At 33.2% G+C, this 25,493-nt stretch overlaps 1 protein-coding gene across 1 annotated transcript; it reads left to right on the top strand.

Annotated features, from left to right (window-relative positions):
* Window positions 1–11,067: 11,067 nt before the first annotated feature.
* Window positions 11,068–18,411, top strand: LOC137401768 (ileal sodium/bile acid cotransporter-like). Its single transcript, XM_068088250.1, has 10 exons — window positions 11,068–11,160; window positions 11,915–12,081; window positions 12,977–13,091; window positions 13,648–13,799; window positions 14,394–14,513; window positions 14,768–14,939; window positions 15,640–15,827; window positions 16,063–16,239; window positions 16,815–16,997; window positions 17,781–18,411. The coding sequence occupies exons 1-10, from the start codon at window positions 11,091–11,093 to the stop codon at window positions 17,931–17,933; spliced, it is 1,497 nt and encodes a 498-aa protein (XP_067944351.1). The 5' UTR covers window positions 11,068–11,090; the 3' UTR covers window positions 17,934–18,411.
* Window positions 18,412–25,493: the final 7,082 nt, after the last annotated feature.

The raw sequence follows: 25,493 nt of genomic DNA, 5'->3' as shown, positions 1-25,493 counted from the left end.
TCAGCTTGGTCTAATTGCCTAGTCGTAATCTGATCATGTGACCCATACTTCCTGCCAAACAGCCCGAGTAATTTCTCTGGCAATTTTCGATTATCACAGGTGACCAACAGGCTCTTAATATTCATCCGATTTATCATGGCATGTAGCCTTTCGAGCTAAAATAAAAAAGTTAAACTAATTTGTAGGCTAAGTTTTGAGATATTAGTGGTCAAAGTCACAGCATTACGATGATAATAAAATAGATGCATAAGGACAATAGACATGATTTTATTGAATGCGTGAAGTATTTTTGTGAAAATATTTTGGCGAATGAGGTTGAATGAAAGCGTAAATAGATGCACATTGTGTTCAACCACGACACATTCGAGCCGTCTTCAGAGGGATTCAACCTACGGCCGCTTCGTGATGGCTACGTTAACTGTTCGTTTTTGAGCTTTTGAAAATTTGCAATCACATTTCTACATATTTGGCACCTACAACACAGCAGAGTAAGACATGGTGAACCTTTTGATACCAAATAACTGTAATGTGAATTTTGTTTCAAGTCAACCTTTAAGTATATTGGTTATATATAAACAGGAACCATCGTATACACAATGGTTTCTGTTTACACTTTCCTGCAACCTTATTCGTCGAAACATTTTCACAAATATACTTCACGCATTCAATAAAACTATGTCTATTGTTTATATTTTTAGCAGGGATATCTTATAACTTACCATAAAAAGTCGTTTAATTTTTTAGCCTTAGCTTGAAGGAGTACATATCATCGTCTGATAATTATGACGAGCCTGTTTTTGAGCTTTTAAGAGCTTGTAATCACATTTCCACATATTTGGTACCTACAACACAGCAGAGTAAGACACGGTGAACCTTTTGATACTTAAATAATTTTAGTGTAAATTTAGTTGCAAGTCGACCTTTAAGTTGGTTAGAAATTGTCCGACTTTTCCCACTGAATACTGTGAAACATGTAAGCACTCGACGCCGATGAAATCGTATATTTATTAGTTATAAACAACATGCATGACTATACTGACATCATTTTTGAAGAGGTCTGAGTAGGCCTATGTCTTTTTCTTCTGAGCATTTCAGCTGTGATCAAGTTTTGTCGATTTTAATCTTGAAACATCCTGGCAGTCAGATCAACTCAAACATCAAAAACAATTGGAAATGATAGAAAAATACTGATTTTTTCTGACAAGCTATGCTAAAATTTTATGCAAGTTCATCTTTAAACCATAACTGTCATGAACAACTTTTATCGTATTTACTAGGTAAATTAGACACGCTGATTCTGTACTCATAATAAAGATTAATCCACTAACTTTCAAAGTAATGAAGGCTTTTTTACAGCATTTTAATATTGGTCTCGAAAACTACACAATCGGCATAACAAGCTCCGCCCATAAATACGTGACGTAACCTAGCTTTTTAGGAACAGAAGTTACGTAGGGATGTTTAGACCGACTTAGAATAATAGAGATGGGTGTTTTAAAATCCATTAATATCTAAATTCAGCCTTAAAAATAATATCAGTCGTTTCTGAAAGGTAGATAAGCTATTTAGAATTGCATATTTAAAAAAGTGCGATAACAACGCTAGCTCGTGATAAAACAGCGGTTTTTGAGCTCATTTTTCTCGGCGTTCAGCCCATTTAAACGTCATGTAACAAGCTACGAGCAATTTTAAATAGTTTATACACCTTTCATAAAAAACTGAAATTATTTTACAGGCTGGATTTAGATAATAATGGGTTTTAAGACACCCATCTCTATTATTCTAAATCGGACTAAACATTCCTAACTTCCGTTCCTGAAAAAGCTAGGTTTCGTCACATATTTATGGGCGGAAATTGTAATGCCAATTGTGTTGTTTTCAAAACAGATATTGAAACGCTTTAAAAAAACCTAAATGACTTTGAAGGTTAGTGGACTAATCTTTATTTTGAGTACAACATTGGAATCAGCGTGTCTGATTTACCTAGTAAATTCGATAAAAGTTGTTCGTGACAGTTATGGTTTAAATAGGCCATCAATAGACAGTCTGCGCTGTTTAATCAGAAACAGCCAGCGTGAGGTCTGTTTTTAATAGGACTTAAATGATGTCAGAGTCCAGCTGGCAGTAATAACCTATGCTGTCGCACATTATGCATCCTTGGACAGCGTTTAGTGCCTTATTAATGATTGCCATTGAATGACCTCTTCCAACCTTCTTCAGAGATCATCATGTGGCATTTATAGAGTTCAAGCTCTGATGTCATAGATCTTATGAAAAAATTCTATTTATTCCTAGTTGGGCATTCAAATGAAACTTTGACCTTCAACTTTTTAGCCTTCAAAGTTTAACCTTGGCTCTCAGTTACTTAGGGGAAATGCTTTGAGATAGCATGTATCTATGTCTATGTCTCTATGATAGCATATCTCTATGTCAATGCTAACATGTCTATATGTCTCGTAGAAGATCTGAAGGGTAGCTTACCCATACTTTCTGAAAACATCTACTAAAAATTTGCGCAAGTTCCCCCTTAAACATTTTAAGATTTGTATAAAAGGTTTTCTGTTGTTACGGACACATTGATGATCAGCTGATGCTTTACCCTAGCAACTTCAACCTAGCAGGAGCTTGATGCTGCCATTAGCATCTAAGGTTTAAAAATGTGTGATCTTAGCGTAAGTGTGTAAAATTTCCCCTAATCATTTGAGATTTGATACCTTTGCAACTATTAAAAGAAATTGAATTATTTAAAATAAGGTAATAGCTTGAAATGTGAGCTTAATGTGTTTCAACAAAGCCTGTATGGCGTATAACTTGCATCTCAAATCACTTTTTGTATATAAAACAACTAAATACAAATTAATCTGGCCCAACCTTTTAAAAAGCACTTAAAAACAGGATACTACAATGAAAAAAGAAGCTTTTAATTGTTCAAATTCATCACCAACGCTCACAATGTACTGAATACCTATTTAGTCATTAAGAAAATGTAACATTATTATGTGCAGTGCTGTATAGAGTTCTTACCTTTGAGACAAACAGCAGCCACTAACATCGGTGTGACAGCCTTGGCAGCAAAATATATGGTATGCTAAACGCTTTTGACACTACATAACATAACATAAACCATAAACTTAAGTTAAGAGAACTTTGCATATTATAAAAACCACTTAAAATTTTAATCTTTAATTATATGAAACTTAATTCCAATTCTGTTTCCATTTTCATTTTTAACATTTCTTCTTCTGACTCCAACTATTTTTGCCTCGCTTTCACTTCCCTTTTTAACCTGCCTCTTTAAAACTTTTTCAAGCTGATCTACTGGAAGTACCGAACGACGTTGTTCTCAGTAGTAGGCGCTCACATACTTGGTTACTGAACGACTGCATCAAAAACTGTGTCTAATTCTCATATCCCAAACTAGTCTTGCATCTGAAGGCATTAATTTGCTCAGAATTTTCTTTGTATCTCAAATTGCTCGTATGCCAAGACATTTTTATCTCAAAGTATTACTGCAAATTGGCCTCATTAGTGTCTCTCTTTCTCCTTTTCTTTCCCTCACTCTCTCCCTCTTTCTTTCTCTCTCTCCCTCCCTCTCTCCCTCTCTTCCTCTCTCCCTCCCTCTCTCCCTCTCTCTTCCTCCCTCTCTCTCCCTCCCTCCCTCTCTCTCCCTCTCTCCCTCTCTCCTCTCTCTCTCTCTCTCTCTCTCTCTCTCTCTCTCTCTCTCTCCCTCCCTTCCTTTCTCCCTCTCTCTCCCTCTCTCTCCCTCCCTTCCTTTCTCCCTCTCTCTCTCTCCCTCCCCTCTCTCTCTCTCTCTCTCTCTCTCTCTCTCTCTCTCTTTCTCCCTCTCTACCACTATCCCTCTTTCCCCCTCTCTCTCCCTCTATATCTCCCTCTTTCTCCCTCTCTCTCCCTATATCTCCCTCTTTCTCCCTCTCTCTCCCTATATCTCTCTCTCTACCTTCTCTTAATGCAACTCAAATGAACACACAGATTGCAAGATTAGGCAACAGTAAAGCTTAGCTTGGTCATCCTGCCGTTTCCCTGCAATTACTTAGCTGTCAAATAGACACAGTTTTCTGCATATTGTTTAGTTGCTAAGCTATTTGAAGAAGCTAGTAGAAACTGTCAATTTTTGGCAGCAGTGCCATACATTGAAATGCCATTTATGCCCTGCTAAAGAGCTAAATGTGTTTTTATATATTTACTGCTTAAAATACCCGAATAGTTTCTCCAATCTGCCTGACCATTGATTACATTCCTATTCTCCCCTAAAAACCACTTCACCTTATATCAAACACCAACACCTTGTCTTTTTACAAAAGTGTACAGTGTACATCATTGTCGCTTTTGTGATTTAAAATGCTTAGATTATATTTTAGATCTACCAAAAATACGGAGATCTATCATAGAGATGTTTAGATCTACCAAGATAAAAAGTTGCTTCTACAGCACTTATAATGAAATAGATCTCTGGCTATTAGACTTTACCATTCCCAGTCGTTTGGAAGGACAGACTAACAGACAGACTAACAGCTGTAGGGGTAATTAGTTGCCAGCCAGAACTACGCCCTTCAAATGTTATTTAATGTTATAAACTATGTATGAGAAAAAATGTACTTTATGTTTAGTGTAACTTTTAGAATTTTGCACCAAATTGAAGAAAACAACTTGAATTAGACGGAAATTGTTTCAGCGAATACACGATACAGTGTCAAAAGCTTTTAAACAAAAATCTTGCTAGCATCTGGCCAAATTTGCAACAACGTTAAGTATTTATGTGACACTATCAGAACAACTTGTTCTTCCCAATACTGTTTGTACACAATAGGAGGAAAACCCACTGGAATTTCCAAACTGTTCAAGATTTTAGCAAAACATGTTTTGCAAAAAACAACAACTCATCATGAATCAAAGGAATGAAATAACTCTATTGGATAACTCTATGACAAATCTTTCATGGCTAGGCACCTGTTTTTTCACAATCTTACAACACACTTGCTTTATGCTTACAACAACAAGTTATGGATTGCGTGCTGGCTAAAGGGACATTGATGGTCTACTCCCTTCAACAAAGTCAGCCACAGGATGTTTTCATTAGCTTGTTTCTGCAATAAACTCTGACTATTACATATTCGCACTGAACCTTGAGAAGTATTATGTTGGAGTTTACTATAGCCTCTCTCTTGAAGGTCCGGTACTGCATTACCTAAGAGTGACGACTTCTGAAAATATAGAAAGGATCTTGGATATTGTAAAAATATTTTCGCTTATGGTGTAACCAACTGCGAATAAAGTCAATAAGGAATGAAGACACTCAGAAAATGGATAAATGCTACCTCGATTTGAATTTAGTCATGGTAAAACGCTTTAAATGAAGGTAGAAACAGACTATAAGCATTTGTAGAAGCAACATGGTAAATGAATTAATTTAAAAAAACAAACATGAAATATTAAGACCAATGAATAGAAGTTAGAAGCTATTTTACTTCTTCATTTTTGGAATTGCTGACTTTATGACTCGTCAGCTCCCTGACTCGCTGATGCCTGGAATTGCTGACTTTTTTTATAGTATTTGACTTACCAGCTCACCCTTTTGCCGTCTCGCCATCTCACCATTTCGCAATCTTGCCGTTTCACCCTCTCGCCAACTTTCTGACATATTGATATTTCTTCAAAAGTACTTTTAGCACTAATTATTTAATAGAAACAAAAAAAACATAAATGTAGAATATCATACAGTTTAACATAACAAGGTTTACAATATTAATAAATTAGTAATTGATATATAAGGATGCAATCCAAGATACCAAATTCAACAAGATTGATTCATTACCAGTGTAGTATGAATTGGTATAAAGGGGGAAAATTTCATCTCAGCCAAGCTAAAAATTCGTCAATTTTGGCTAACTTTTTTAGCAAATAGATGACTCTTTTTTCTGTTAAAGGAATAAAGCTAGAAATTTCATGTCTAATTTAATCTCTAGTCAACTAACATTTAAAAAATGTATTGTTACACATTGCCTGCTTTTATCAAAAATTAAAAAATTTTCAGCAAAATTGAAAAACTGCAAAAATCACAATAAAGAAATATTTTGAAGTTAGTTTGGTCAGCCAATTGAAAGCAAGTTATCTATATTACTGTAGCAACATGACTAGAGTTTCTCGCAAATAAAATTTTAGCTAGCACTATATCATCTTGGAATGCATAACACAGTAAAACAAATATGTTTATGTTGAAGTTAAGCTGGTATAGAACTGCTGTGTCGGGACCAACATAAGATGAGTGGAAGGGAAAGAGATATAACCTTTGAACTTCATGTTAGTCTAACTTTCTTTACATGAAATCAATAGTTTTGTTAAGTATCTAGCTTGACTAGCATAAGAATAAAAAAGGTACAAATCTCTGTAGGTGTCTACATGGTGATGAAAATGATAAGGAACCATGTTTTTTGCAAGTATTAGTTTAAAACTCAAAACCTTAAACTAGACAGCGAAGGAATTTTAGACTTTGAATGAACATTCACAAAACTCAGTTGAGCATAAAATTGAGATATCTGTAAAAATTGTTTACCGTTTCTCAGTCAAAATCACTCATTTTGAGCGGTGGCTTGTGTAATACCAGCTGTTGTTACCTAAACTGAAAGATATGTCTATTTTAAAATAGCTCAGAAAAGTTGCAGAAGGCTATTATAATGTAGCATGAAATACTTTGCAATACATATTAAAATGTACGCATTTGTTCGTGTGACATCTGTTTGTAATATCTTTATGATAACTTCCTAGCATATGCTGACTTGTTCTTGTTTTGGCAACTATACAAGTTGACATTCATTTATAATACTGAATTCCTACAAGTACCTTTGAGATCAGAGCTTTAGTTAATACATGAAAACATTATTTATAGAGACAATTTAGTATAGAAACTCAGCCGTCGAAAAAGTTTTGTGATTTTGTAATGTGAAAGCAGTTCATAGGCTATTGACTACACACACTCACCCCTTTGTTTTTAAAAGGATGCAATCTCTATGGCTATCAAAGCAATAATTCGCTAGACAAACTAATTGTTAAAAAATTTTGTTTGGACAAATATTTAATATGAATTTTACTCAACGCTGCAGTGACATCAGAGTCTGTAGAAATATTACAATGCACTTGATCAACCCGGCTCTATCTTAAGCGCTGCTTCAGTTAGATGAGCTGTCAATGTGTCACGCTGTGATATCTTTTGGAATACATCCAAATGATAGGTTGTTAGCCTTCGAGTCTAGCTCTCTTTGCGTGAGAGCTTCAGCATACCTCCCTTTAGAGAAAGCTGGTAAATCACTAGTTTTTGACCAAGTCTTGCCAGTAAATGCAATACTATGCTTCTAACAAATGCTTGTGTGAAATCAGTAGCTTTAAACGAATTTCAAAGATTCACACAGTTTTGAATTTGGTTTACTAACTTGTTAGTTCTACTACTAACATTATAAAAATCCTAAAGGTGTTCATCATAAAACCTGTATTTGAATGAGACCTTTATTTGAACTCCGCCTCTATTTCAGCTTCGCTATGGGAGAAGGGTTAAAAAATAAAGCGCCATCGTTTAATTGAATGCCACTTTGATTTAAACACCCCTTCTATTTGACGCCGCAGTGAGATATTTCTAATCTTTACGAACCCATACTAGCAAGTGATCAGTAGAAAAGTGTCCACCAAACCGTACTAATAATATTTGATTTACATCAATAACAATTAATGCACTGGTTGTTTTTGTTCATATCAAAGTCCATTTTTGAACTCCAGGTCTATGGGTTTTTTCAATAAAAACTATGATTGTACCAACATAAAAATAATTCGTAATTGTATCAGGCTCATAGTAGCTCTTTTTAGCACGGTCTTAATACTTCAATGTGTGTGGGAAAAGTTTTCACATTTATTATCCTACTTTTTAGAATAACAAGCAGTTTTCGGTAGACATTAGTTCTACCTTCGTCCTTTCATATACCTTGTCTTCTTTCAAGTCTTCTTTCAAGTCTTTTTTCAAGTCTTCTTTCAAGTCTTCCTTCAAATCTTCTTTCAAGTCTTTTTTCAAGTCTTCTTTCAAGTCTTCCTTCAGGTCTTCTTTCAAATTTTCTTTCAAGTCTTCTTTCAAGTCTACTTTCAAATCTTCTTTCATGTCTTCATTCAGGTCTTCTTTCAAGTTTTCTTTCAAGTCTTTCAAGCTATTTTCTTGAGTACTTAGGATTAAGTTTATTCATTGTCGCAAATTACTTTTTTTGTTAATTCAGAAATTTTATTTGTTTAGTTTGAATTAGAAACAAACTAAATATATTTATCATAAAATTTTCTTCAGGACCACTTCAAATAATTTTTGTAAAATGATGATTACGATGAACTGTTTCTATCGCATAAAGTCTATCTTCACTTGTTTGCGAGTCTACACTGCTAATTACATGTACAGTCAAACATGGATAACTCGAACTTCACGGGACCGAGCGAAAGTGTTCGAATTATCAGAGCGTTCAAGTTATCAGAGCACTGTCACAAGTCCATGTATTTACTTATTTATTATTAGATACATGTACATATACAAACTATAATATAAATCAAAAGCACATCTGACTTGTTTCAAATTAAATGCTTCTAATGTAAAATTTAAAACGTTTTTATCAAAAAGTATAGAGATTTTTTTATCACTTGAGATTGGTTTGTTGTTTGAGGTGGTGTTATTGCCAGGACGTTTTTTAGATTGACATTGGCAAAACTTGATCGTTGTTGAAATGCTCAAAAGAAAAGACATCTTTTTATTTTGAGCGTTTTACCCACGATCAATTTTGCCGATTTTTCTTGAAGTTTATGCAAAGATTACCTCACTTTACCTTGCTTCCGAAGGGCGATCGCTAAGCGGATGTTTGGTATAAATCAAATTTCACCAAACCTTTAGAAAAGTCGTTGACAAAAATATTTTGCCGATGGCGGTAATAACGACGCCTATGAATTACGAAAAGTTGAGGTTTACCTCTATGGCTTGGAATAATGTGATTTTCTAAAGCGATAACAACCGTTTTGGTAGCCGTTAGGAAAAAACAGTTCGAGTTAACAGTGTTGAGTTCGAGTTATCTATAGCAATTTATCATTACGTGGGAACGGACCAAAGAAACCGTTCGAATTAACCATGTGTTCGAGCTATCCGTGGGCGAGTTATCCATGTTTGACTGTAGTTAGTTTTCAAAATGGAAAACAATTAACCAAATTATAAATATATTAGTTTCCTCAAAGCTCATCAGACGCATTGCAAAACTTGGAGTAGGAAAGGGTGGTCCGATAAGTTACACTGAACTGTAATACAATATAATATATTATGCTGAATATAATATAGATAAGAGTGTACATAACACAAACCTTCTGCATTCTGCAATTAAAAGTGTTTCAAACTTAGCCTAGATTTTTTTATAATTGTAAGAACTATTGTAGCTTTCATTTTAAAACAGTATTTACTTACTGGTTTCTTTAATTAATCGTGTTATTAATTAATCGGCTTTACATCATAATATAATTAATTATGATGTAAAGCTGCATCCACTTAACATGTCAGTAATCAGTGATAGGTTTGTGTAAACGTAGATATGATCAATGAGTAAGATGATCTTTTCCCTTTGCATATGAATTTTTAAACTCTTAGGCTAACATTACCGTTGCTCAACCAGGTTTGTAAAAATTGAAGCTTTTGAGCTTTGAATTTTTATATTCATGTCTTTAAATTTTAAATATTTAAATCATATAAGTTTTAAACTTATATTGTGCTTTTAAAATCATTGAATAATTTTGGTTTATATACAATATTATATGTTAATATAATATATAAGTGCATTGAGTATTATTATTTTTAAATATGCAGAAAATATTTTATTCTGAAAAGTATTTTGTGCATATTTCATTCAGAAAAAATATACTTATTGTTTTCTTTATATTCCAGAAAACAGAAAAAATTTTCAGCTTGCATAGTTTAGACATTTTTTATTTCGCATCCTGAGACAACAGATGATGCCTTAAAAACCTTTGAAACTCGGTTGCTGCCGAGTTTTGAACTGCAAACAAACTATTTTAATATAGTTTTGCTTGAGAGGCGCAAAGGCTATTAATAAACAATTGCGATTAAGGACTGGTTGTCACACAATTTAGAATAGACATGGCAGGGTCAACAAGTTAAGACATTCACATGATTTTGGTACAATAATAACTTCTAGAAGTATTTCCATCATATATATTGATAAGCTCTAAGCCGCTGATACTTGCTGCAGGCATTTTAAAGTAAAAAACATTTTGTTTTTGCATCAACTCTGTGTATATAAGTAATGTAAAACATTACAAATTCCCTATATGGTATAGTCACTCATCTCCAACCAATTTAAAAATGTGTTAGCATCTCCAAAGCTAATGCTAACCGACTTCAACAATATTTTAAAACTCTAAGGCTAAGGTCATAAAGCTTCAGCTATATTTACAACTCTAAGGCTAGGGTCATAAACCTTCAACAATATTTGACAAATCTGTAGCCAGACATAAATGGTAAAAAAGATTAAACATCAATTGAATTGTCCGTCTAGACAAAGCAAATGGCCTCTGTACTCATGTGTTGCTATTTCTCTCTGGGTGCTAACGTATTCTTGGAAAATTTAGGGTTATTATAACTACACCGTGACATAATGCTCAAGCTAATGAGGTTGCACCGTTGAAACAGAAACCTTTTAAAAATTTCCATAAGCAACTCAAAGCACAGCAGATTGCAGCAGAAGGTGCAGGTCACTTATTATGTTGATATTAAAAACAGTAGTACATCCATAATGTCTGCTCACCTCAGCTATAAAAATATTATAGCCCAAGTGTGAAATGCAGCAGGTCATTATTGGCAACACTAACAACTTTCCACTTTTCTGCATACACGCTTTTGTCCCTGTTTTTCTTCCACTAGTTTGTAATGATGTCTAAAATGTGGGTATACAGTAGCCAAAACATGCTGCTATCCTGGCAGCATATAAATACCTGGAAATTTATGCGTTAGTCATTCATCCAAACGACAGCCTTCACTAAGCATCTGCGAGATCAGAATGTTAGAACTTATTTGCACGTTCTTTTTTCTGGTTGCTGCGACTCTGGCATCACCTGGTGTCGTGAAAGGTAAGAAAAATTTTTTTTTTTCAGAAATGCTGTACAAGTTGACATTTCAAACTAAAAGAAGTGATAAAACTTGCATTCATATATGTGCAACTTAACTATTATAACAAAATATATTTAGGTATTACCTCAAAAGTGTGTAAATATTCTCAAAAACCATTAATAGTAGTAAGAAAAGTAGCAGTTGAAAATTAAGATAATTTAAACTTGGTGTTTTTGACTTAAATTGAAGCCATGGAAAAAAGCCTTCAGATACAAGCAGTGAGAAATCTTAGTTATAGTTTCTAGACGGATACACTCTAGCACAATTTTGAAGAAAATTAAGAAAATCTCATAAAGAAGAAAGAAGAAACCATGAAGAAGGGTTTTTACGCTAATAGCACCTGGATTACCCAGATGCTGTTGCAACTGATCAAAACATGGCCATTTAGGCTGTACTTGATTTTACCTTATAAAAAATTTGTCACCAGTGTCAATAATTTTTAGAGTTGTCTTACCCTTCTTATTTCATAGAAAGCCATTTATAATTGAATCAGCATCAAGATTGTAAGCAAGAGCCGCACCTAATTATAGATTTTTTGATATATGAACTTTTTATGCACTGTGATTTATGCATTTTTGATAGCGTTAATGTTGAATGTTTGGATTTGTCATCTTTTGGCTACTGTCACCATTTTATGTTAAATAAATAACTGTCTTTGTTAATACTCTTAGAGGTATGCAAGCAAAATTCTGCAATTTTTTCAATCATTTGTAGGAAATGGAACAAGTTCAGATTTCAGGCTATTCACACCTAACGAGCGTTTTACCATCTACTATGACAGCCCGCCTACTCATCTGACGGCCATTTTGTACACGAGCAAAATGATAAACAACTTCACAATATCTGTAGCAAGCATGAAAACATCAGTAGCCACAGTCTCAGTAAGTATGACACAGTCTAAAAAGAGTTTTTACCTTTCTTGGTAGGAGTTGTTTTTTTTTCACCGCTGGTAAGCATGTCTGTAAAGGATTTGGCACCGTGGAGTATTATTATTCAAACATATAGCATGCCTAAATACTTTCTTTTAGGCGTTGCTAAAATCTGTTTTTGTTTGTAAAGAATAATATTAATGATGATATCTGCCAATTCACGAAAACAGCAATTTTATGGCTGTATCTACTACGTAAGCATTGTCAGAAGATAAATACATGTATTGGGCTATAAATTTTATTATATGAAAGTGTACAATAAGTCTAACCAAACACAAAGTGTTGAGTAGCAGCTTTGGTGCTCTATTTTTGAATAAAACATTTGTGGTTCTTTCTTAGCTGGATTCTCAGTTTAAAAATTTTTTTGATAGCTAGGAAACTTTATTAAAGATTTAAGTAAAAAGCTAGAGCTAGATTTTAGTAAAAAGTCTGACCAGTTTCTCGTGTAGTTGAATAAAAATGGTCACTGATTTGTTTCAGTTTAGTGTTTATTTATGCTCTGTTCACTGACACACTCATGCCGAATATACGTTGGTTTTAACAAACTTAACATGTGATAGAAAATATCTGTTTTAGTAAATTTCAGTCGTTAATGCATTTTTTGTCAGTCGGTGTTCTAAAAACAATTTCTGTGCAATTGACGTCTTGCTTCACTACTCTTATCTAAGAAAATAGGAGACAACTCCATAAACGGGATTATTGCATAACTTCGCTTGACCTTTTTTTAGCATTCTGAAATTCTCCAATAGCCATGTTTCATAAATAAACAAACTTTGGCTAGTGCCAAAATTATTTGATGCAAAACTCTATGCTTTTCCTTTCCTTCCTAACTAAATTAATTTTTTAGGAAGAGGTTAACATCTCTCCGTGCCAAGTGGAGACAAATCACACCATACCGACCTCCGGGGACCATAAAGCCAATTTGGAAATGCCAGGAACTTGTTACAACTTGTCATTTTATGGTGAGTTTTTAATCAACTGCTGACATGCCAATGCTAAGGCAATCAGAGCGCATGACTAGCTAGTAATTCTACAGCTAACATATGTAAAATATTACAGGGAGTGTCAATGTGGCTAGCTGTTATGCAAACATGGTAATTCACTTACAAAGGGCAGAATGCATATTGTCACCCTAATTGAACTTCTAATGACCTTTTAGTATTGTCTGGTTAATAGTTCCCAATAGTGACTGTAACATAAGTTAGTTGAAGGTTTTGAGTTTAAAATGAAACTCATGAAATAATTTGGGATATTTTGCTGCATTTTAATTGTGAAACCAAACATATAAATCAACTATTTATGTGACTGGTTACCAGGAATACAGTGAAAAAAGCTAAGCAGATCAGTTTTGCTGTATTTTACTTCTGTTCCATCGACTTGTACTTCAAATCCTTAAAATGACCGCAAAGTGTTTTTTAGTAGCAAACAAGCATTTGAAATAAGAGTATATCTAATTTTTAACCAGCTATTCTAAATATCTTATCTCTGTACTATTAAATTCTGTGTTTTGGTCTACAGGCACATCTGTTTATATCGGCTACTCAACTATAAAATTCTATGTCAGCATGAATGGCAGCGATGAAAATGTTTACATTGATAGCGTCTTGTTAAGAGCTGTTCGACGTCGAAGAATCTTGGATCTGGTTTATGACCTCTCCTTTAAAATTATTGTAAGTTTGTATAACTTATTGTTTTGTCCTTTGTACTGCTTCACCAGTTGTATCAACTAAAATGATTACTGACAAAAGATCCCTTGAAAATAAATGCTGTTTTAAAATGAACAGTAATACCTCGAGCTCAGTCAGTAAAACTGATCATGCAATTTTTAAATTAATGAAAGAATGAATACAATAATCCCATAATAATAAATTGTGCTGGTGCGAACACTAACTCAAAATTTAAACCTCAATCAAAGCAACTTTATATTTACTCAGGTGGACATTTAAGTTTGTAAACTCTACATTACGGGATGCAAACATCTCAGAACATATTTCTTTGCAAAACAGAATGAAAATAGTTTAAAGACCTTTCACATTTTTCTTGAAGTTTTTTTAAGTTGACTTTAAGCGGAGATACTAAAAATGAACAATAGAAATACTAGTGACCTTGTTACCTTAACCTACCATACGGCAGACTTTTATTAAACTAAAGGCTAAAAAATTGTAAGTTTTATGTTTTCTTAGCCGGTTTTATAACAGAAACTTTGTATCTTGTATTTTCTCATATCAAAGCGAGAGGTTCTTAGTTTTCAGAAATCTTTGTAGATTATAGTAACGATCATGGCTATGGGAACAGACCTCGAGTTCGACATCATAAAGCGACACTTGAAAAGACCAAAGGCTCCTGGAATTGCCCTTTTATCCCAGTTTCTCATAATGCCTTTGGTGAGCATCAATCATTTGACTGTTAAGTTTGACAAAAAGCCAATACATCTAGACGATACATATTGTTGTGATGATTTTTATGTAACGAATCTGTTATTTTGGCTAGCTATGGTTTTCTGTAACAACACAGGCTGCATGAAAACTTTGTCTATTAGTTTGAATGCTTATGAAAGCAAACTACTATGCTATGTGTTGCTCAGAAACGAGTTATGCAAACAAAAAATACATGTAGCCATATACATGTATGTTGTTAGCTTGCCTATGGAATAATATGGATGATGGGATACACTGGTGGAAAGGCGTTAGGATTCTTTGCTATGGGCTGCTCACCAGGAGGCGGAACCAGCAACATGTATGCCAAGCTGTTCAATGGTGATTTGTCACTCAGTGTAACCATGACTACACTCAGTACGGCTGCATCTCTTGGTAGGCTGTTCATGCTTTGTTTACAAACATGTATTACAAACGTGTGTTACATACGCCGTAATACTATGTTTTGCTCCTGTTAAAAGAATAAACTGTACCAAGTACTCACTTAGAATGAAAATATTATTTGGTATTTGTTTAAGTACCTCATTTTTTATTACTTATTGCTCTGACTTCAGCCTTTCAGCATAAACCAATTACTTTCAATTTGCGCCAAGTACTCATTTAGCATGTAAATACTATTTGGTATCTGTTTAAATACTTCATTTTTTATCTTATTGCTTTGACTTCAGCCTTTTATCACAAACCAATCGAGTTTTTAAATTTGTGCATGAGGGAACAACTCCAATCTTTTGTAATTCAAAAAGATTGCATCACATTGAGAAGCCGTTTTCTGTCAAAAAATAAAACTAAAACTTATAGGAATTTTTCAGCAAGAAAATAAATAAATAAAATAAATGTAAGCTGTCAATAGTATGTCTATTTTGTTAAGGTTTATTGAATGATAAAATCTAAGTAGAGATTTTTAAAATTCTGAAACTTTCTGAGGCTTATACCTCTTGAGAAAAAATATCTTGCAAACCTTTCACATCTCACATTGAACTAATATTTTCTAATTTACATCCTTAGTTTTTTGTTGCGAAAGCGCAGTAATACATGTAGGTCTTCTTCAAGTGCCAATCAACATTTTTCTTTCTAGGAATGCTGCCTCTGTGGGTCTACACCCTCGGAGCAACTATTCCTGCTGATGAAGGTGTTGGAGAAATAAAGCTGCCATTTGTAAATATACTTCAAAGCTTGGCTTTCCTGGTGATTCCACTGGCGATAGGAGCTTTGGTAAAACTCAAACTGCCAAGGATCGCTACCATCATCCGAAAGTCGCTAAACGTGTGTAACTTAACTTTCTATAATATATAATACCTTACAAAAATATCTTACATTAGATAATCTTCATGAACAGAACAGTGTCTGTCTGTTCGTCTGGTCATTTGTCAGTTCAAAGTCATGTAAAGAGTGTTAGGAAAAAAGATTGCCTTGCTTATTAAAGTATTAAAAGTGCTTTTCCATCAGTTGATCAGCTCATAGACATCTGAAAAAGTTTCAACGTATAATATTGTTGTAGGTGATGTTCTTGGTGGTTGTCATAGTCTTTCTTACTCTCATGATCTACGTCAACCAGTATATCTTCGTACAATGGAATGTTGAGCTCATGCTCTCTGCCTGTATGCTGCCATATGGAGGCTACATCTTGGGTGGTCTTTTCGCTTGGATTTGCCGCTTTGAATGGCCTCTAATCAAGGTATTCAAAGCTTTCAAAGACTTCATAGATCTTCACATTGCTAGTTTACTATAATAATAATGGAACTTAGGAAATTTGAAGTTGGTTTTAGTTTAAATATAATATACTTTAATACAACTTCATATAATACGATATAATATAGCGTAGCATGATATAATGGAATATGATATAATACAACATGTAACACAACATATACTATGTATAATATATGATATATATTATATCATAATATATATAAAATATTATGCTGAAATAGATATAGTAATACATTGCATAAATAATATTGATATATATTATAGATAATATATATTTTATATTATATTACCATAATATAATACAGTATTATATTATATATAATACAAAATGTTATTTATAATACCATATTATATATATAACATATTACAAAATATAGTAAAATTTGAATATATATTCAAATTGAATCCAACTATTCAAAAGCCTTTATTTGGTTAGACACTAACTGAAATAAAACCAAAAGAGTTCAGAAAAGTGTAGACACAGTTATGGACAGCTGAAAAAAATTAGATTTTACATAACTGTTTTGTGCAAACTTTTAGACAATCGCCATAGAAACAGGCCTACAGAACACGGCAGTCAGTATTCTAGTTGCTATGTCACTCTCAGGGCAGCCAGACAACGACCTCGCTGTCATCCTTCCTATAGCCTCAACAATAGTGGCAGCTTGCCCTTTCTATGTTACGTTGCCGATATATCTCCTTAGACAGAGAATATTAAAAAAGGTAAGACCAAGCAACTCATATAAATCTGGTTATTAGTTTGTAATGATTTAATAGACAGGCTTGTAAAATATACAGTAAACACAGTAGTCATTTGAATTAGACATTTAGACAACCACTAGAAAACATCGTATGCAAAAAACTGCTGTTATTCACACGAAGTCAACAACTGACCAGTATGTTAAAAAACTTTGTGTTACAACATACACACACATAATTTGACACCGCGGTGATGGTGAGATGTGCAGACAGACATAATGCAACTGTCATAAATAATTTCATTAAAGATAAAAACACAATTAGTAAAGTATTTACTTGGTAATTTGGTTGATGAAATTTCGGTAAAGTTATGAAAAGTTTTATCGATTCTATTAAAAGGTTTATTTTTGTTGCATACCTTGTTCTAAACCTTATTCTAAACCTATTACCTTGTTCTGAACTTTATTTTAGACTCTACCATGACTTACTGTATCTTGTCATTGATAGTATACTCCTTCATTTAATTTACTTGAGAATGTGACCAAAGAAGTATTGACTAAATTCAATAGTTCTTATATAAAATATTGTTATATCATATAATTTGAATTAAACATACAACTATCCATAATTGATTTTATATTGGTTATGAAAGTACTTGAAACATCTTTGATGCATACAGCCTGGTGACGGGTAACGTATTGTAACTTACCATTAGAAAATATGCAAACTGCGTGTACAGCTATAACATACAACTACACATGTTTAAGGGTTGTATCAGACGATATCGCTGTACTTTGTGTGTTGTAGAGAGAAAAGAAGTTGGAAAAGGATATGGAATATTGCGATGGATCAAAATTGGGAGATGAGCCTAAAATCGTGACCAATCAAAATGACAGCACTGATGACGTCGAGCAACAGAATGGAAATGACACTTTGGAGCTGACACCAGCAAAGCTATAGGCTCTTTTAGAGAATTTTTACAAAGATGACTCAAGTTGTTGCTGGGTTAGACATAAACAAAACACTCTACCTGATAAATTTGGTAGCTGAAGTCAAGCGCAACAAGCCTGACCTTTGCTTGCTTTTAATTTAGCACCTCTACATTGTACCTTATTCCAGCACCTGTAAATCTTAGGTGACTGACACTTTTAAAATTTAGAGCAACTATTAAAAATTATATTGTAAATTTGAACATGTAGAATTTGTAAATATCGATTTTGTGAATGACATCATACATTATATATAGATTTATCTACCGCATGCAGTTTTTATACACTTGCTTTAAATATTTTTGTGTTGATATATGCATGTATGTATAATTATATAATACTTCTGTGTTGATATATGCATGTATAACTTCTTATTGGTATTAGCAATCAACAACAAAATGATCTTTTTTGTTACATGCCAAAAAATGAACAAATAAAGATTAAAAATATGTTATTTATGACAAATAAAAGCATTATACTATACTTAAATTCTTTATTTTAAAAAGTTCTCGATTTTTGAATTTTTATGATAAACCAGCAGTAATCCGGCCTATGTCCGACATTTTTTTTATTGCCAGTCAGATAGTCTACAGGTGGGTGCTTAAAAGACTAGTACTCAAGGACCAGATGGGGCTTTAAAATCAGATATTTTATTGACCCAGAAAGAGACATGAAGCTCATGTGTGAGAAGTTAAAATAAAGCCAGCAACAAAATTTAGAAACACAGACAAACAGACAGACAAACTAACACATACAACAGAAAAGTAAGATTCATCGATTTAGATATTTGAGATATCAAAAACCACAAATTAGACTGTTTGATGAGTAACAAACAACACCTCAATCCATGAGGTTGTAGTGACTTTTTAGCTCAGCATTATTGTAGTATCCCAAAACTTTAAAGAAATGAAAAGGCATAAGTACAGGCATACATGCAAGAACTTTGCAAGCATATCAGTTTTTTAGTTTCTATATGCCCATACCTTACCGATGTCTTCATGATCTCATAAAGCTCTCTAGTACTGCAAACAGGCCAAACAAAATTGTCTCATAGCCTTTTTTAGTTCATACTATTTGAGGGAATAAGCAAAAGCATTCTTGAGAACCGTTATTTTTTTGAAACCACATGAATTTTTCCAATAACAGAAATACATGAAAATTAATTTTTAAAATGATCAGTTTAAATAATGCTTTGAAATTTAGTAAACTTCTGACACTTTATTAACCAGTGTCAAACTTGAACTGTGAATTATATAACAAATATTTTTATTAGATTATTAATTGGCAATGAAAAATTGACATCGAATTGAGTTGGCTTTCCGTTTGTACTGCAAAGCTGTATTTGCAAGAGCGGATAAGCTGTTATTAGCTTTTGTGATAATTTTAATCATTACCAATTTGTCTCAACACTACCAATCTACACTGTTGATTGACATCACATGCTTAAATATGTCACCGCTTACACCTTTTACACATGTTTGTCTATCTTATCGTATCTTATCTTATCGAGCTTGTTTTGCTTGGGACAATAGAGCGACACTCTGATCTGATTGGTTGTTGCTACCCATCAAACTCACCAAGCTCAAACCGCCATTCGGCTATCTTTTTAAAACATTTGTAAACGGCAGAGAGTATCAGTTTGCCAATCTTTTTACTAATAAAGATTTTGGAAAAATCTGTACAATAATTTGTTGGTCTACATGCAGTTTTAGACACTAATTTTTACCTTTTTTCCTGAATGCTACTAGAAGAAATACTAATAAATAACTAATTAATGTTATTAACCATGTATGAAAAATAAATGTTATTTTTGTTTAGTGTAACTCTTAGACTTTTGCAAATATCTGAAGAAAACAAGATGAATTAGACAGAAATTGTTTTAGCAAATGCATGATGCAGTGTCAAAATTTTTTAAACAAAAATCTTGCTAGCATCTGGCCAACTTTGCAACAACGTTATGTATTTATGCGACACTATCAGAACAACTTGTTTTTTCCAATACTGTTTGTACACAATAGGAGGAAACTCCACGGGAATTTCCCAACTGTTCAAGATTTCAGCAAAATATGATTCACAAAAAACAACAATTCATCATAAATCAAAATAATAGAACAACTCTATTGGATAACTCTATGACAAATATATCATGGCTAGGCACCTGTTTCTTCACAATATTACAACACATTTGCTTTATGCTTACAACAACAAGTTATGGATTGTGTGCTGGCTCAAAGGACGTCGATGCTTACGGATGGGCTACCAGGATACTCTCTTTAACGCAGTCAGCTGCAGGATGTTTTCATTAGCTTGTTTCTGCAATAAACTTTGACTATTACATATTCGCACTGAACCTTGAGAAGCATTATGTTGGAGTTTACTATAGCCTCTCTCTTGAAGGTCCGGTACTGCATTACCTAAGAGTGACGACTTCTGAAAATATAGAAAGGATCTTGGATATTTAAAAAATATTTTCACTTATGGTGTAACCAACTGCGAATAAAGTCAATAAGGAATAAAGACACTCAGAAAATGGATAAATGCTACCTCGATTTGAATTTAGTCATGGTAAAACGCTTTAACTGAGAGTAGAAACAGACTATAAGCATTTTTAGAAGCAACATGGTAAATAAATTAATTAAAAAAGCAAATAAACATTAAATATTGAGACCAATTGATAGAAGTTAGAAGTTCAGCTATCTTACATCTTCATTCTTTAAATCCTGACTTTCTGACTTGTGGGCTCCTTGACTTGCGGACGTCTGGAATTGCGGGCCTTTTTTCTTTGTATTGCTGACTTAGTTTTTTGTAACTTTTTGACTTGCCGACTCATTAACTCGCCGTGTCATCGTGTCGCGGTGTCGCCGTCTTGCCATTTCACCATTACGTCCTCCACCAACTCTCGGACATATTGATATTTTTTCAAAAGTACTTTTAGCACTGCTTATTTAATAAAAACAAAAAACATAAATGTAGAATATCAAGCAGTATAACATAACAAGATTTACAAAATTAATAATATAGCAATAGCCATATAAGAATGCACTCTAAGATACCAGATTCAATGAGACTGATTCATTACCAGTGTGGTATGAGTTGATATAAAAGGAGAAAATTTCATCTCAGCCAAGCTAAAAACTCACCAATAGTATACTCAATTTTGGCGAACCTTTTAGCAAATAGATGGCTCGGTTGCTCTGTTTTTTTTCTAAAGAAAAAGCTGGAAATTTTATGTTTAATTTACTCTCTAGTTGACTAACATTTATAAAAACATCTTGTTACACATTGTATACTTTTACCAAAAATTAAAATTTATTTAATGAAATTGAAAAATTTATAAAGTCGCAAAAAATCACAATGAAGAAATATTTTGAAGTTAGTTTTGCCAGCAGATTGAAAGCAAGTTGTCTATATTACTGTAGCAATTTGGCTAAAATTTCTCACAAATAGAATTTTAGCTAGCACTATACCATCTGGGAATGCATAACACATTAAAAGACATGTTTATGCTGAAGTTAAGCGAGTATAGAACTACCGTGTCAGGAACAACATAAGATGAGGGGAAAGAAAAGAGATATAACATTTGAACATCACATTAGTCTGAATTTCTCTGAAAGCACCTTTCAGACTTCGTGTTAGTCTGAGAGGTACAAATCTTCGTAGGTGATTAAGTGGTGAAAAAAATAAAGATAAACCATACTTTTTACAAGTATTAGTTTAGAACTCAAACTCTTAAACTAGACAGCTAAGGAATTTTAGGCTTTGAATGAACATTTGCTGAACTCAATTAGACATAAAATTGAGATGTTTATTGTTCATCATTTCTCACTCAAAATAGCTCATTTTGAGTGATGGCTTGTGTGATAACAGCTGTGGTCGCCCGAACTGAAAAATATGTGTATTTTAAAGTAGTCCAGAAAAGTTGCAGAAGGCTATTATACTGATATGGTATTAAATGCTTTGCTATTAGTACTACAATGTAAGCTTTTGTTTGTTTGAAATTTGCTTGTCATATCTTTATGAGTACTTCCTAGCATACCTGCTCACGCTTTGGTAAGTATAAAATTTGACATTCATTCATAATCATATTCTTACAAGTACCTTTTAGAATAGAGCTTTAGTTAATACATGGTAACAATATTTATAAAAACAACATTGTATAGAAATTTAGCAGTTGAGTGAGTTTTGCGAGTTTTGAGTTTTGTCTTTAATGACAAAGCGGTTCATAGGCTATTGACAACATGCACCCACCCATTTGTTTCTAAAAGGATGCAGTCTCTATGGGCAATCAAAGCAATAATTCACTAGCCAAAACAGTTGTTGAAAAGTTTTGTTTGGACAAATACTTAATAAGATTTTTACTCAACGCTGCAGTGACGTCAGAGCGTGTAGAAATATCACAATGCCCTTGATAAACCCGGCTCTAAGTTTAATGCTACTTCAGTCAGATAAGCTGTCAATGTGTCACGAGGTGATATTTTTGGAATACATCCAATTCGATAGGTTGTTAGCCTTAGAGTCTAATTCTCTTTGTGTAGGGGCTTCAGCATACCTTCCTTTAGAAAAAGCTGGCAAATCACTAGTTTTTAACCCATGACTTGCAAGTAAAAGCCATGTTATGCTTTTAACAAATGCTGCTGTTAGATCAATAGCTTCAAATAAATTTCAAAGACTCACATATGTAAATTCGGTTTACCAACTTGTTAGTTCTACGACTAACATTTTTAAAATCTTAGAGGTTAATACCATAAAATCTGTATTTGAACTCAACTTTTATTTGAATGCCGCCTCTATTTGAGCACCACTATGGGAGAAGAGTTAAAAAATAGGGTGCCAGCCTTTAATTGAGCGCCACTTCTATTTGACCACCACTTTGACTTTCCTAATCTTTACCAAGCCATATTAGAAAGTGATCAGTAAAAGAATGTCCACAAAGTAGTACTAATAATGACAGGATTACAAGACTCGGTTGTATAAAAAACAATTAATTTATTGGTTGTTTCTGCTGATATCAAAGTTTGTTTTCCAACTCCAAATCATTGGGTTTGTTCGTTAAAAACTTTGGTTGCAACATCATAGAAATAATTCAAAGACTGTATCAGGTTAATAGTAGTTCCTTTTTTAATGCGGTCTTTCTACTTTAATGTATGTAAACAAAGTTTTCGTATTTATTACTCTACCTTTTCGAATAACAAACAATGTTAGGTAGACATTACTTCTACCTTCGTCCTTTCATATACCTTGTCTTCTTTCAAGTCTTCTTTCAAGTCTTCTTTTAAATCTTCTTTCAAGTCTTCTTTCAAGTCTTCTTTCAAGTCTTCTTTCAAGTCTTCTTTCAAGTCTTCTTTCAAGTTTTCTTTCAAGTTTTCTTTCAAGTCGTCTTTCAAGTCTTCTTTCAAGTCTTCTTTCAAGTCTTCTTTCAAGTCTTCTTTCAAGTCTTCTTTCAAGTCTTATTTCAAGTCTTCTTTCAAGTCTTCTTTCAAGTCTTCTTTCAAGTCTTCTTTCAAGTCTTCTTTCAAGTTACCTTCTTGAATACTTAAAATTGCATTCGTTCATTGTTGCAAAATTCATTTTTTTGTAAACTTAGAATATTTAACATTTCACTCTAATACTACAACTTAGATATGTTTAGTTTGAATTAGAGACAAACTAAATATATTTATCATAAAAATTTCTCCAGGGTGAATTTAAATATTTTTTGTGTGAAAAAATGAGCGCAAAGAACTGTTTTTATTTGACAATGTCTATCTTCACTTGCTTATGATTGTACAGTGCTAATTATTTAGTTTTCAAAATGAACAACAATTTACCAAATTCTAAACATATTAGTTTGCTGAAAGCTCATCAGACGCATTACAAAGCTTGAGTTGGATAGGAAGGGTAGCCCAATAAATTAGACTGTACTGCAATACAATGTAATATGTTAGACTTAATATAATACAATAAATGATGTACATAAAACAAAAACTTCTGCATTCAGCAATGATAATTTTATCAAACTTAGCCTAGATTCTTTATGATTGTAAGAACTATTGTAACTTTAGTTTTAAAACAGAATTTACTTACTGGTTTCTCTAATTAATTATATCATTAATTAATCAGTTTTACATAATATTATAATTATTTACGATGGAAAGCTGCCTCCACTTAACATGACAGTAATCAGTGATAGGTTTGTGCAAGTGTAGATATGATTAATAAATATCTATTCCCTTTGCATATGACGTTTTAAGTTCTTAAGCTAATATTGCTATAGCTCAACAAAGTTTATGAAAACTTAAGTTTTGGAGTTTGAATTTGTATATTTGTTTTTTTAAGTTTTAAATATTTAAACCATATATTGTGGTTTTAAAATTATTGAATAATTTTGGTTTATATTAAAGATTGAGCAGTAAATCACTGCATTGAGTACCATCTGCATATTTAGTATATGCTCAGAAAAATATAATTAATGTTTGCCTTATGTTACTAAACAAAGTATTAGCTTGCAAATTTTTGATTTATTTTACTTTGTATCCTGAGACAACAGATGCTTTAAAAAACCTCTAGAACTTGGTTGCTGTCAAGTTTTGAACTGCAAACAAACTATTTTAATATAGTTTTGTTTGAGAAGCGGGAGGTCTATTTATAATCAATTTTGATTAAGGACTGGTTGTCAAACAGTTTAGAGCAGACATGGCAAGGCCAACAAGTTAAGACATTCACATGATTTTGGTACAAGCATAACTTCTAGAAATATTTCTATCATATGTATTGATGTGCTCCAAGCTGCTGATACTTGCTGTGGGAACCTTTGAGTAAAAAACCTTTTATCTCTGCATCAACTCTGTGTATAAGTAATGTGAACATTACAAATTCTCTATACGGTAAAGTGACTCATCACCAACAAATTGAACATATGTTAGCATCTCCAAGGCTAATGCTAACCGCCTTCAACAATATTTTTAACTTTAAGGCTAGGGTTATAAACCTTCAACCATATTTTACAAATCTGTGGCTAGACATAAATGTTAAAAGGGTTAAAAATCAATTGTTTTGTCCTGCTAGACAAAGCAAATGACCTCTATAATACTCATGTGTTGCTATTTTTCTCTGGGTGCTGACGTGTTCTTAGAAAATTTAAGGTTATTATAAGTTTACCATGACATAACGCTCTGTTGAGAAAGAAAGCTTTTAACAATTTCTATAAGCAACTTAAAGCACAGCAGATAACAGCAGGAGGCGCAGGTCATTTACTATGTTGATATCAAAAACAGTGGTACATCCATAATGTCTGCTCACCCCAGTTAAAAGGATATTATAGCCCAAGTTTGGAATGCAGCAGGTCAGTATTGGCAACACTAGCAACTTTCATACCCTTCTCGCATGCATGCTTTTGTCGCTGTTTTTTCCACTAGTTTATGTTGATGTCTAAGATGTAGCACAAACAGTAGCCAAAATATGCTGCTATCCTGGCAGCATATAAATACCTGGAAATTTATGCGTTAGTCACTCATCAAAACGACAGCCTTCACCAAGCATCTGTGCAATCAGA

Source organism: Watersipora subatra, chromosome 8 (genome assembly GCF_963576615.1).
Source record: "Watersipora subatra chromosome 8, tzWatSuba1.1, whole genome shotgun sequence".
Lineage (NCBI taxonomy): Eukaryota > Metazoa > Bryozoa > Gymnolaemata > Cheilostomatida > Watersiporidae > Watersipora > Watersipora subatra.
The sequence above is the reverse complement of the archived record's forward strand: the minus strand, read 5'-3'. Positions and strand labels throughout refer to the sequence as shown.

Coding starts and splice junctions, on each gene's coding strand:
- LOC137401768 (XM_068088250.1), top strand. CDS start 11,091: ATGTTAGAACTTATTTGCACGTTCTTTTTTCTGGTTGCTGCGACTCTG. Junction 12,082..12,976: donor CATCAGTAGCCACAGTCTCA/GTAAGTATGACA, acceptor TTAATTTTTTAG/GAAGAGGTTAACATCTCTCC. Junction 14,940..15,639: donor CAGTACGGCTGCATCTCTTG/GTAGGCTGTTCA, acceptor TTTTCTTTCTAG/GAATGCTGCCTCTGTGGGTC.